The sequence below is a fragment of the Pelodiscus sinensis genome, chromosome 1 (assembly GCF_049634645.1).
Source record: "Pelodiscus sinensis isolate JC-2024 chromosome 1, ASM4963464v1, whole genome shotgun sequence".
NCBI classification, from domain to species: domain Eukaryota; kingdom Metazoa; phylum Chordata; order Testudines; family Trionychidae; genus Pelodiscus; species Pelodiscus sinensis.
The window spans coordinates 459,201-472,064 of record NC_134711.1 but is presented as its reverse complement, the minus strand read 5'-3'; the positions used below and the strand labels follow the sequence as shown (position 1 = coordinate 472,064).

At 60.6% G+C, this 12,864-nt stretch overlaps 1 protein-coding gene across 1 annotated transcript in view; it reads left to right on the top strand.

The window, feature by feature from the left end:
* Nucleotides 1-6,018: 6,018 nt before the first annotated feature.
* Nucleotides 6,019-12,864, top strand: part of SND1 (staphylococcal nuclease and tudor domain containing 1) — a 314,287-nt gene continuing 307,441 nt past the window's right edge. The window contains exon 1 of the mRNA XM_075924108.1: nt 6,019-6,173. Coding sequence (XP_075780223.1) covers nt 6,114-6,173 — 60 coding nt within the window. The 5' untranslated portion in view covers nt 6,019-6,113. The remainder of the gene's footprint in view (nt 6,174-12,864) is intronic.

Here is a 12,864-nt window from a genome sequence, read left to right as displayed (position 1 = left end):
CGAGCGTACAGCACGGGAAACGGTTCTGAATTGAAAAGGAAGCTACAGCACACACTTCCCCAATTATCACCTCTAATATCATTAGCTCACAGACATTTACCTTCCCCCTCCCCATCCGCCTTCTGTTCTGAAATGTGATTTGTCCTTTCAATGTGTGTTCATTTTTTAAATTGTATCCTTTGGTATATATGGTTGTGCCAATTTTCTTCCACTAGTTGATCTGAGGAAGTGGGTCTGGCCCACGAAAGCTCATCACCTAATAAACCATCTTGTTAGTCTTTAAAGTGCTGCATTGTCCTGTTTTTTATTTCCTCTGTGCTGAGAGTAACTCCAGCAGGGGTGTCCAAAGCACACCTTGCAGAGTTTGAGACTTCCGCCCAAACCATCGCCTGGCTAGAGACTACAAATCCCAGCATGCACATACAGCCTCTGGCCCCCAATCCAAACATGACTCAAGATAGAGCACTGCATGCTGGGAATTGTAGTCTCTGTGAGTTTCAACTGTAATCAAGACAAGAGGGTTCCCAATACCTTTTATTTATCTGCAAAGGGGTGAGAGTGGCCAGCGCAGGGGCTGACTGGGCGCACTCTAGATCTCACCTGTGAGGAATGCGAGTTACTCCTCAAGGCAGGGAGAACCGGCCTGGGAGCCGGGGAAGGGAAGTAAATACCCTTTAACAAAGTTAACCGGCTAAACAATATCATTGTAATAGTTTAATTGGGACGGGCTGGTCCTGCTGATCAGCCTGCCGTGGGGCGGGGGCTCCTCCAGCCTCCGTGGGGAGGGTGGCTGCAGTCTGGCCAGCCCCACCATGCTGCGGGCGGGGGCTGCTGCTACTGGACCCTCTGTGGGCTGGTCCTACCAACCGAGCTGCTGCGGGAGGGGGGCTGCACCTGCCAGGCCTAGACCTTCGGTTAACTGGTTAGTGGGTAAGCATGCCGGTGAGGCTATTGCTTGCCGGATAACCAGTTAACTGGTTAACCTTTGACATCCCTTGTCAGGAGGTCTGGGCTCTGTTCACAGCTCCGCTGCGCAAACTGCAAGTCACTTCCCCTCCGTTTCCCCTCCCACTCTTTCATTGGCTTGTTTATGTAGAGCAGTGGTCACCAACCAGTCGATCGGGATCTACTGGTCGATCTTGGAACCTCTGACAGGTGATCTTGACTGGTTTGGCTGAGAGGCTCTCAAGTGCAGCACTTCAGCTGCCTTCCCCCACTGCTGCACATCTCCTGCCCTTTGCCTGGGAACTGTTTCCCTCGCCCACCCTGTAGTCCATCTCCACAGAGGGGAGCACAGCAGGGGTTGGGATGGAGGGAGTTTTCTGGCTGCTTCTGAGAGTGGTGCAGGGGTGAGCCTGCCTTAGCCTCCTCGCACCACCACCCGGGAGCCACCTGTGGTAAATAGGATCCAGCTAAAGCCTGCATCCTGAATCCTTGTCCCAGTTATGAACTCCCTCCTTGTCCCAGTTATGAACCCCAAGCCCCTGCCCAAGCCCTCTTAGACCCAAACTCCCTTACAGAGCCTGTACCCTGAACCCCCACCCCACCTCCCCGCCCCAGGCTCAGCTCAGAACCTTCTCACCTTCCAAATCCCATAGCCCAAGACCAGAGCCTGTCCCCAACCCTCTGTCCCTGCCTGATGAAAGGGAGGGAGGATGGAGTGAGCAGGGGCAGGCCTTGGAGAAAGGGCAGGAAGGAGGTGGGGCAAAGGAATTTGGGTTTGAGGTAGATCCTGGATTGCACTTCAATTCAAAAAGTGATCGTCTACGTTAAAAGGCTGGAGACCACTGATGTAGAGTGTCATCACTGTGCGCAGGGGCGGATGACCATTTGCGGGGCCCAGGGCAGCCCAATTTCGCGGGGCCCCCCTTTGCCACGGTGCACGCGCGGGGGCTTCTTGAAGCACGGGGCCCAGGGCGGCTGCCCCACTCACCTTGGCCTATATCTCCCCTGATTGTGGGGTGGGGCCTCTCTTCCTGTGTGTTTGCACCGCACCTCGCACAGTAGGGCCGTGTGCTCACGAGGGGCTGCTAGGTGCTACTGCAGTGCAAATAGAGGAGTAGGGGTCGTGCAAACCTGACACGGGTAATGAACTGCAGCTTCTTCCCACCACAGATGGTGCGAGGGGATCCAGAGAAGCGACTGGATGGGAGCAGGCAGGGAGCTATTCAAGGTATCCTCACTACAGCAGTCTGGGCACTTGGACTAACTCAGCAGTTGCCGCTTCCGTAGAACTTGGACTGCAATTCTCCTGCCCTGTGGGAGCACAGCCCTCGGCTGGGGGTGAGGCAAGCACGTCTCACCGAGGCCTGGTAGGATGCCCAGGGGACCAGCCCACAAACCTCAGTTACGTTGCCTGGGCCATGGACCAGTAGATGGGAACGTTTGAATTCTCCAGCTCCCCTTGTCCTCTCCCCAAGCCTGTGGCTGAGAATCGGGAGGGGGAGCCAAACATAAGAATTAAGAAAAACCAACTGGGTCAGAGCAAAGGCCCAGCTAGCCCAGGCTCCTGTCTGCCAACAGCGGGCAGTGCCTAGTGCCCCAGAGGCAGTGAACAGAACAGGGCAATTACTGGCTGAGCCATTCCCCCGCCCGATCCTCCCTTCGGGGAGGCAGAGGGTTAGGGACGCCCAGAGCATGGGGCTGCCTTGCTGACCACCTTGGCCAAGAGCCAGTGATGGACGTATCCGGCACGAACGTCTCGAGTTCTTTTTGAAATCCCAGTTATCGGTTTGGCCCTCCCACCGTTGACCGTGTTTCTGTGTGAAGCGTATGTGCCTGACGCGGGGGCCGTGTGCTTTTTACACCAGTCGGGATTGTCTAGAGCTCTATAAGCCCCCTCGGAGTCAGCGCTTTTCTAAGCTTACCCGGCCCAGTGGTTGAGATCCCTCTGCTTGTGGGGCAGGGGAGGAGCGCTGGAGGCAAGAGGACTCCCCCTCTCCATACGGGTTGAGTGGGGGCGGAGGTGGAGTGGGAGGGGGCAGGCCCTTTCCGCTCCTTAGGGGATGAGGTAAGGTGAAGAGGACAAGGGTTACTCTGGGGTCCCCACTTTTCGCCAGGTGCCGAGTGAGGCCAGCAGGCAGGGGTGCTAGAGAAGTAAATACTTTGCCTTTGTGAGGGATGGGGTTTATGGGTGTGGGGTCTCCCCTCATCCCCAGGTGCTGAATGGTAGAGGTCAGTGGCTTTGGGCAGGTCATGGCTTGGGGGCTGGGTGCTGGAGGTGTTACTTTGGGGTCTCTAGTTTCCCCCATGGGACATGGGCTAGGTTGGGGGAGATTTAGGTGCTATCCCTGAAGTGAGGCTAGGTGCTGTGGAGGTGGGGGGGGAGGGGGTCACCTGTTCTGGGTGCTAAGCTATGGGGTGAGCCGATGGGCAGGTGGTGGTGGTGGGTCACCCGGGGTCCGCCCATCCTGGGGCTATTCCAGGGAGTGGGCGGGGTGCAGTAGTGGTGGGGGCTCCCTCCAGGGACCCCCTATCCTGGGCTCTGAGCCATGGGGTGAGCTGAAGGGCAGGCGCTGGGAATGGGAAGGAGTTTTCCCTTGCAAGGAGGCTAGTTGTGGAGATCACTCCAGGGGTCCCCGGTGCTGTGCACTGAGCTGAGGTTACCCCATGCTGAGGGCTACGTGGTGGGGTGACACTGGGGTTCCCTGTCCCCGGAACAGAGCCAAGGCATGGACTGGGAGAGTGGTGGGATCACGCTGGACTCTCCCTGTCCTGCCAGCTGCACTGGGGTGTACGTGAGGGGTCGCTCCAGGGTCCCCCCGTGCCAGGGGCTGGGCGGAGGGGGGCTGGGAGGCCAGGCGCAGTGGGGGGTCACTCCAGGGTCTCCCCGTGACAGGGGCTGGGCGGAGGGGGGCTGGGAGGCCAGGCGCAGTGGGGGGTCACTCCAGGGTCTCCCCATGACAGGGGCTGGGCGGAGGGGGGCTGGGAGGCCAGGCGCAGTGGGGGGTCACTCCAGGGTCTTCCCATGACAGGGGCTGGGCGGAGGGGGGCTGGGAGGCCAGGCGCAGTGGGGGGTCACTCCAGGGTCTCCCCATGACAGGGGCTGGGCGGAGGGGGGCTGGGAGGCCAGGCGCAGTGGGGTCACTCCAGGGTCTCCCCATGACAGGGGCTGGGCAGCCAGGGGCAATGGGGTCACTCGGGGGTCCCCTATGCCAGGGGCTGCGAGGCCAGGGGGAGTGGGAGATTACTCTGGGTCCCCCCCCCCCCGTGCCAGGGACTGGGCAGAGGAGGGGCTGGTAGGCCAGGAGGAGTGGGGGGTCACTTGGGAGGGTCTCCCCATTCCAGGGGATGGGCGGAGGAGGGCTGGTAGGCCAGGGCAGTGGGGTCACTCCAGGGTTTCCCCATGATAGGGGCTGGGCGGAGGGGGGCTGGGAGACCAGGGGGAGTGGGGGGTCACTCGGGGTCCCTCCGTGCCAGGGGCTGGGCGGAGGGGGCTGGAGGCCAGGAGGAGTGGGGGGGTCACTCGGGGTCCCCCTGTGCCAGGGGCTGGGCGGAGGGGGCTGGAGGTCAGGGAAAGTGGGGGGTCACTCGGGGTCCCCCCGTGCCAGGAGCTGGAGGCCAGGAGGAGTGGGGGGGTCACTCGGGGTCCCCCCGTGCCAGGGGCTGGGCGGAGGGGGCTGGAGGCCAGGCGGAGTGGGGGGTCACTCCAGGGTTCTCCCCCGTGCCAGGGGCTGGGCAGAGGGGGCTGGAGGCCAGGGGAGTGGGGGGTCACTTGGGGGGGTCCCCCCGTGCCGGGGCTGGGCGGAGGGGGCTGGAGGCCAGGTCGGGGGGGTCACTCGGGGGGGTCCCCCCGTGCCGGGGCTGGGCAGAGGGGGGGCTGGAGGCCAGAAGTGGGGGGTCACTTGTGGGGGTCCCCTGTGCAGGGGCTGGGCGGAGGGGGCTGGAGGTCAGGGCAGGGGGGGTCATTTGGGGGGGTCCCCCGTGCCGGGGCTGGGCGGAGGGGGCTGGAGGTCAGGGCAGGGGGGGTCATTTGGGGGGTCCCCCCGTGGCGGGGCTGGGCGGAGGGGGGGCTGGAGGCCAGAAGTGGGGGGTCACTTGGGGGGGTCCCCCGTGCAGGGGCTGGGCGGAGGGGCCTGGAGGCCAGGAGAGTAGGAGGTCACTTGGGGGGGTCCCCCGTGCCGGGGCTGGGCGGAGGGGGCTGGAGGCCAGGGGAGTGGGGGGTCACTTGGGGGGTCCCCCCGTGCCAGGGGCTGGGCGGGGGGGGGCTGGAGGCCAGGGGAGTGGGGGGTCACTTGGGGGGTCCCCCCGTGCCGGGGCTGGGCGGAGGGGGCTGGAGGCCAGGGGAGTGGGGGGGTCACTTGGGGGGGTCCCCCCGTGGCGGGGCTGGGCGGAGGGGGCTGGAGGCCAGGGGAGTGGGGGGGTCACTTGGGGGGGTCCCCCCGTGGCGGGGCTGGGCGGAGGGGGCTGGAGGCCGGGGGGAGTGGGGGGTCACTTGGGGGGGTCCCCCCGTGCCGGGGCTGGGCGGAGGGGGCTGGAGGCCGGGGGGAGTGGGGGGTCACTTGGGGGGGGTCCCCCCGTGCCGGGGCTGGGCGGAGGGGGCTGGAGGCCTGGGGAGTGGGGGGTCACTTGGGGGGGTCCCCCCGTGGCGGGGCTGGGCGGAGGGGGCTGGAGGCCAGGGGAGTGGGGGGGTCACTTGGGGGGGTCCCCCGTGGCGGGGCTGGGCGGGGGGGGGCTGGAGGCCAGGGCGGGGGGGTCACTCGGGGTCCCCCGGTCCCAGCTGAGGGGTGAGTCGGGGGGGGTCAGAGCCCCCCCCCCCCCGCGCTCCGGCCGGGCTGCGATACACGTGGGGCCAGGGCAGCCTTTGCCGACGTGTCCCTGCCCCGCGTGCCCCGGAAGCTCCGCCCTCCTGGCCGGTGACGTCATTGCGAATACGGTCTATCGGACCCATGTCGGAGCCCCCCGCGCGGATTGGTCCGGCGGAAAGGGGCGGGGCCGCGCGGACGGCGCGCGGATTGGTCGGCCGAGGGAGTCCCGGTCGCAGTGCGCCTGCGCGGCGTGGCGGGAGGGATAAATATCCGCGGCGCGGGGCGCCCCTCCCCCCCACGTTACCGCCGGTTGAGTCGGCAGCGTCCGCTCGGCCCCCCCTCGCCTCAGCCCGTCGCCCGCCCGCCATGGCCGCCGCGCCCGGCCCCGCCGCCCCCCCCGCGCTGCAGCGCGGCATCGTCAAGATGGTGAGCGCCGGGACCCCCCCCGGGAACGGACCCCCCCCTGGGACCAGCCCCCCCCGGGAACAGCCCCCCCGGAACCCCCCCGGGAACGGACCCCCCCCTGGGACCAGCCCCCCCGGGAACAGCTCCCCCTTCCCTGGACCCGTCTCCCCCCGGACCTGACCCCCCCGGCTCCTGAGCCTGGGAACAGCCCCCCCCCGGAACAGCCCCTCCCGGACCTGAGCCCCCCCGCTCCTCAGCCCGGGACCTGACCCCCCCCGCCAGCCCCCCCCCCGCTCCTCAGCCCGTGACCTCTCCTGCGCGCCCCCCCCGGGACTTGAGTTTGGGACCTTCCACCTCGAGGCCCCCCACCGGGATCTGAGCCCCGATCCTGCATCTCGGGACTCCCCCCCCCCCCCCCCGGAACCTCCCGGGCCTGAGACTGTCCCGCCCCCCCAGACCCCCCCCGGGACCTGCCCCTCCCGGGATCGGGACCTGCCCCTTCCTCCCCTCCCCCAGAGCCCTGCGCCGCTTCCCCCAGCCCTGACTTCCTGCTGGGGGTCTGCCTCGGTCCTTCTCACCCTGAGCCCTGCCCGTCTTCCCCGTCACGCCCGGGTCTTGTGTGCCTGTCCTGCCCCCCAAACCGCTAGTGGGGGTGGCGCTGGTACCAGAGGTCCCCTCCCTTGGTACCTCCCAGGATCATGCACTGATGCCTGCCCCTTGTACTGCTCCCCGGCTCCTGTCCCGGTGCAATTACCCCCACTCCCCACGCTCTCCATAACTTTCCAGGCCCAGGCATGTCCTCCCCTTCTGGGCTCCAGGCTTTCTGTTGTAACTGCCTGTCTGCCTCTCCAGTCCTCTCCCCAAATTTGCACCACCTTCCTCCCCTGTCTTTGCCCAGTATCACACCCGCATTTGTACTTTCTTAGCCTGTGCGCCTCACTCGCTGCAATCTCTGCTGTGCCACTCTCAGGCCCTTGTCTCTCTCTCTCTGTTCCTGAGTTGCAGCTGAGACCCCATGACTCCTCACGGGGAGGGGCATGCAAGGAGGGCGACAGACTCCTTGGCCCCTGGCTGTGTGGCTGCCATTGCTACATAATTCATTTAGGGGCCTGTCCTCTGGTGACCCTGCTGATTTGACTGTGCTGTGAACCATGTGCTCTTGGAAGGGGGGGACTGGGCTCCGGTTGTGTCTAGCATGCTGCACCCACTGAACCCCAGCAGAGTATCGCAGAAGAGCTGGGAAAGGAAAGGGGTGGCGAGTGGATCCTGGGTAACGCTCTGCCCTGTGTCTAGGAGGGCCTGAAATGTGCCTGCTGCCATGGCTTTCCTGCAGGCGAGGTGGCCTTCATGCGTGGGAGGGGATGGACATGTCCTTCTGTCTTGTGGGGGCTGTGGCACCGTCTCTGCCCTCCCACAAGGGCTGGAAGCTGCTGAGGAATTGCTCTTGTCATGTGGACGGGCATGTGTTCATTCTAGGGGTGGGGAGGGCATGCCCTCTACCTGCAGGGAGGGGCCTGACCCAGAGGACTGACTGCTGGCTATGTACTTTACCCTCATGGGCTGGCAGGCCCTTCATTCCATTGGCTTGGCACCAGGGGTTCCAGGGCAGAAAAGTTTTCAGTAGTTGTATAAAAGTTTCACTCCTACTTGAGCCAATCCTGTGTGTCTGGAGGGAGCCTGCTTGAGGTGAGCCGCCAACGGGGTGCAGAATGGCGGGGGTGGGATGTGGACAGGTGCAGTTTGGTGTGGAAGTGTCTGCGTGGTTTGTAGGGCGGGGGGGGGGGGGGCTTGGGGAAATGGGAGTGTGGGGTGTGTTCTGGTTTTGAATTGATCTGAGTGCTTACTGTGGTGGGAGAGACCTAGCTTGGGGCTGGTGTATTGCGCTCCACCTCCATCTGTGCTGGACCAGCCATCCTGCAGCCAGCCCGTTCAGGAAGCTGTCTCAGTCTGATCCTCTGCTGTTGTCTGGACTGCTGTTAGCCTGTGGGGAGGGGAGGGTTTCCAGACAGGAGCCTGCTGAGAGGAGAGCACAAAAGATAGTTATTTTGGGAGGTGGTGGAAAACTCAGATTGGTTTCCCTGTTTGGGGTGGGGGAGCTGGGCCCAGGGGGTTGTTTCTGCTCAGACTCTGTTAAGTCAGGGTTGCTTGTTACTGCCCTAATGTCACTATTACTAGCAGGTTTGGGCCTGGCTGCTTGACCTATGGAGGGAGGGAGTTTTTCCATTGCTTGTCCCTGGTGCTCAAACTTTAAACTGGAAGCAGACCTGGGTCGGTGCAGGAAGCAAGCATCGCTAGTGGTGAGTGGAACCTGTGCTTTGGCCCTGACTTGCTGCAGATGACCTGGTAGGCGCAACAGGAACAGCAGCACAGTGGGGGTGCTCTGGGGGCAGGCTGAGGGGTTCTGACATTGCCGCCTCAGCCTTGTGCCAGGAAGGGACCCTCCCCTTGCTCATTACAGGTCATGTAGGCTTTTTACTGCCAGAGGGCTTAACCCACTTTTTACTGCCAGAGGGCTTAAGTTCTTCAAACTTCAGTGCACCCCTTTGAGCTGAGATGGAAGGGTTTGCTCCTTGCCTAGCTTGTCCAGGAGCTCCCCAAAGAGGGTGTGCACAGTAGGTCAAAAATGGAACCAGAGTTTTAACCAGCTGTGACTTGCTAGGTTGCTGCTAGAGATCCCTAGGAATGCGAGCAGCAGGCTTCCTGGTTCCCCTGCCAGAGTAAGGGCTCCGCAGGTTGCAGATTTAGGGTTGGCCCTCGGTCTGAGGTTAGAGCCTTCGGGGCTCCCTTTCGGGCTGAGATGTCTCAGGCCCCAGATGGACAGCTGTGTAAGCTTTCCCAGCTAGTGGCTGAGTAGTTTGAGCATGAAAAACAAACATGTCCCTTATTTAAAAGGGATATAGACAGTACCCACTTCGTGTGTGCCACTAGTGCTCCTGTCCTGTGTGCCCGTTGGCGACCCCCTAGGTGACTGATGGCAAGAGGTCTGTGAGGAGGGGGTGCTGTGCAGACAGTGTAGAAGATGCTCCATTCCTAACCCAGATGTGTTAGGGATGTAAAATGCTGTGTAATTGGTTAACTGGTTACACATTATGTTTAATGGCCCCCCTGCCTGCTGAGATCAGGCTGGACTAGCCCCCTCACCGCAGGCAGGGGCTGCTCTACCCTCAGCCAGAGCAGCCCCTGCCTGTGTGGTGCCGGAGCCTATCAAGGGGCTGGAGCAGCCCCCTGCCCATGGCAGACAGGGAGCCGCTCCAGGCCCACTGGATAACAGTTAACTGGAACTGGTAAGCACCGCCTGTTAAGGGAGAGTTTTCACACCCTTAATGTGAATTAGCAGTGGGTACCTGGTATGGATGTTCAGCATCTCTCCCCAGCTGAGGTGTTGAGGTCTGAAGGCAGGGAAGGGGTACTGCAGTGGTTACTCACACTCCTTGCTAGATTAGAATGCAAGAGGGGCTCTCCTCTGGGCTCCACCCCAAACTGAAGCATGTGCTCTTATTTTCTTCCAGTATTCCTTCCTCTTGGGCTGGTTGGTCTTTCCTCCTCCCTCCTGTCCCCTTCCCTTGAGGGAAGGGACTGCAGCAGGCTCCGGCGCCACTGGAGCAGTTTCGTGCTCGGGGCACATGAGACTAAAACTCGTAAGTTTCATGCTGCGGCTGGTGGCCCAATAGAAATAAAGGCCACTTTGCGTCGCATGAGAATCCTTGCAGCATCCGTGGCCTCAGGTTCTCCAGATGAGCACAGTGGCTGATTAATGCTGTGGCCTAGCACAGTTGTAGCGTGGTTCATCTTATGGAGGAACAGACTGAGGTTGCTGTTTGGGCTTGTCCGTGTCTAAAGCTAGGCTCATAAAGCCTTGCCTTGGTCTCCATGAAATATACCTGGATTTTTTTGTAAAGGGACTGAACATCTGTAGGTGTCTTTGAAGTGAGTGGGCACTGTATGTGTTGCGCATGTTCGAATGCAGGTATTGTTTGAGGTTTTCTAATGTTAGGTGTCCAGCTTGAAAACTTTGGCCTGGGCTCTTGAGCCAGTGAAAGCAAAGTTCTTTCAACTCTCCTGTTTATAGCTGAGCATGGCTCTGATTTTGGGGGGAGGGGGGGCACTAGCTGGTGTGTGCTAACACTTGTGGAAAACTTGGTGCGTTCTTGAAGGTCAGATTTGCAATCTGTTTTGTGGACAAGTGGTTGTGGTTTTACAACTTCCGTTGGAGAGCAAGTCTGACTGGCATGTGCGTTTTACAAGACAAGGTTGCAGAATAGCTGGGCGTGAGCACGAGCTACAGATGGAGTTTTATGGGAATTTGGCTGAATTTTCAGTTAGATTTAGTTTAAACTGCTGTTTGTCAGCGGAGTTGGAAGATTCTTTCAAATTGCAATTATGCAAAGTGTTTTCTAATGTTTGCTAAACAGCCTTTAAGGGAGTAAAACTCTGGCATGTGCATATATATTTAGATACGGTCCAGTGGTTAGTGCTACTCTGGGCTATTGGAGACCTGAGCAAATCTGTGACAAAGCAGCTATCGAAGTGTGCCCTTGGGCATGTCACTTACTGGGTTACGTAGGTGTCCCTTGGGGTTACTAGTATTGCTCCACTTCACAGCAGGGAGGAGCGTAACTGCACTGAAGTTTGTAGTGCTCAGATAATTGACAGGAGTCCAAAGTATCCAAGATGGATTTCACCAGCTTCTCTTGCAACCATTAGGTTTTCGCTGGCCAGCTCCTATGGTTCAGAGACTGTGCTTGGGGGACTCTTGTTGAGCTGGCATGTGAGCTGGGAATTCACTCGAAGAATAGTGAGAAATCTAGGGGAGCACTTCTGGGAACTCGTGCTGCTATTTTTAACATTTTTGTCTTTTCACCAAGTCACCTATGTTCCTGGCTGTGAAGGTCTAACTCAGATCCAGGAGCTGAGGGGTGAGACCCAGGGCTTCAAGCCAGCCGAATGACTTGCCCAGCAGCTGTGCCCCCTGGATTGCATGGCTGGCTTGTAAAATGGTGTACTGGCTTCCCCTGCATGCCTGGCAGCACACTGGGAATAGTCAAGTGAAGTCGTTCCAGACTGTGGTGGCTGCCCAAGAATGGCACTGGTTTGAAGCAAAGCCCATTGAGTTTTGCTCCTTTTCTTTTTCTAAAAACCGATGAATCACTCCCTGCTCGTGCGGAAGTGTTGCTGTGCCGCAGCGTCAAACTTCCTCGCAGCGAAGGAATTCGCAGCTGGCAGACGCAGCCTAGATGTGAGAATGCCGGTGGCAAATGGAAGGGCTGTTCCTGAGCCGGTTAGACGCTTGCATTTGGTGATGGGCCCTACTTGATGCTATCTGGGTATGTTCCACTTCACACACAAGCCTCAGACTGAGGCCTTACCAAATTTACAGCTGTGATATCTGGTCTTCTATGTACTTTACCCTAGGCTACTCAGAGGTGGATTCTGATTTTCCTGGGACCCTGGGCCAGAGCGTGGAGGTCCCTCCCCATTCCTACCCCTTCTGCCTGCAGTCCTCCCTGCTCATCCCAGCGCTCCTGTGGGGGAAATGGGATTGGGGAGCGAGGGCTTGCCCCTAATGCTCCTGCTGCAGACCTTGCTCCTGGGCAGGAGAGCCAGGTGCATCAGGGAAGCCCCCATGCCCCAGTCCTGCTCCCCAGAGGAATTCTGTCTGGGTGGACCAGGTGGGGGCACAGGTACCCATTTTTCTGGGACCTGGGGATGGGGCCCATTGGCTTATCTGCCACTGACTGTGCAGATTTCATAGGAGACCAATGCTTCTCTGCTGGTGTTGGTCTCTGCCTGCTCAGCTGAGTGCACCACCACCAGCAGGAGTGCGTAAGTGCGGGCAGCAGTACTGCAGCCCCCCTAAGATAACCCTGCGACCCCTCTGCACCCACTTAGGTCAGGACCCCCTCACTTATAATACCAAGACATTTCAGAGAGAGTAGTGAAATCAAGACACTTGCCATTTTTAAAATCTGATGAGTGAAGTTGAATGTGGCAGGTGCCCCATGCGATGGACTTGCCCAAGGCTGGGCAAAATATGGTCCATGGGCTGGATTCAGCCTGCGAAGCTGTCGGATCCTGCCTGCGAGAGCCTCAGCCGGCTCCCTGCCTACCTTGCCCTGCTCAGCACTCAGTAAAGCTGGCTGCGGGGCCGTTGAGAGCCGGGGGAGGGAGAGAGTCTTGTCATGCTGCCCTGCCCCCAGTAGCTCCCATTGGCTGGCTTCTGGTCAATAGCAGCTGCCTGTTTGCAGGACAAGCAGCATGTGAAATGCCCCTCCCCCATCTCCTGGGGGCTCAGTGTTCACAGCAGCAAACATGGCCCCAGGGGTGTGGAGAGGAGGGACCCTGGCTAAGGAGCCTGCTGGCTGAGAGCCTCCCAGATAGTTTCCTAGCCGGACCCTGCCTCCCCCGATCCTTCCCCTCTGGTACACCCCTACCCCATGTGACCCAAACCTCCCCCCCGCCCGCTCCACACCCCATACACCTTCCCAGACACTGCATCCCCTCCTCAGGTGACGAGCCCCTTCCAGACCTTGCACCCCAATCTGCTGTCCCTGGCACAATCCAAATCCCTGACCCCCGTCCTCACTCCTGCCCCAAGTTACAGCCCCCTCCCAGGCCCTGCACCCCTCCCCCTATACTCCTCTCCCAGGCCAGTCTTCTCCTGCACCCCAATCCCCTGTCCCAGGTCACAACCCAAACCCCTGCACCCCTGTCC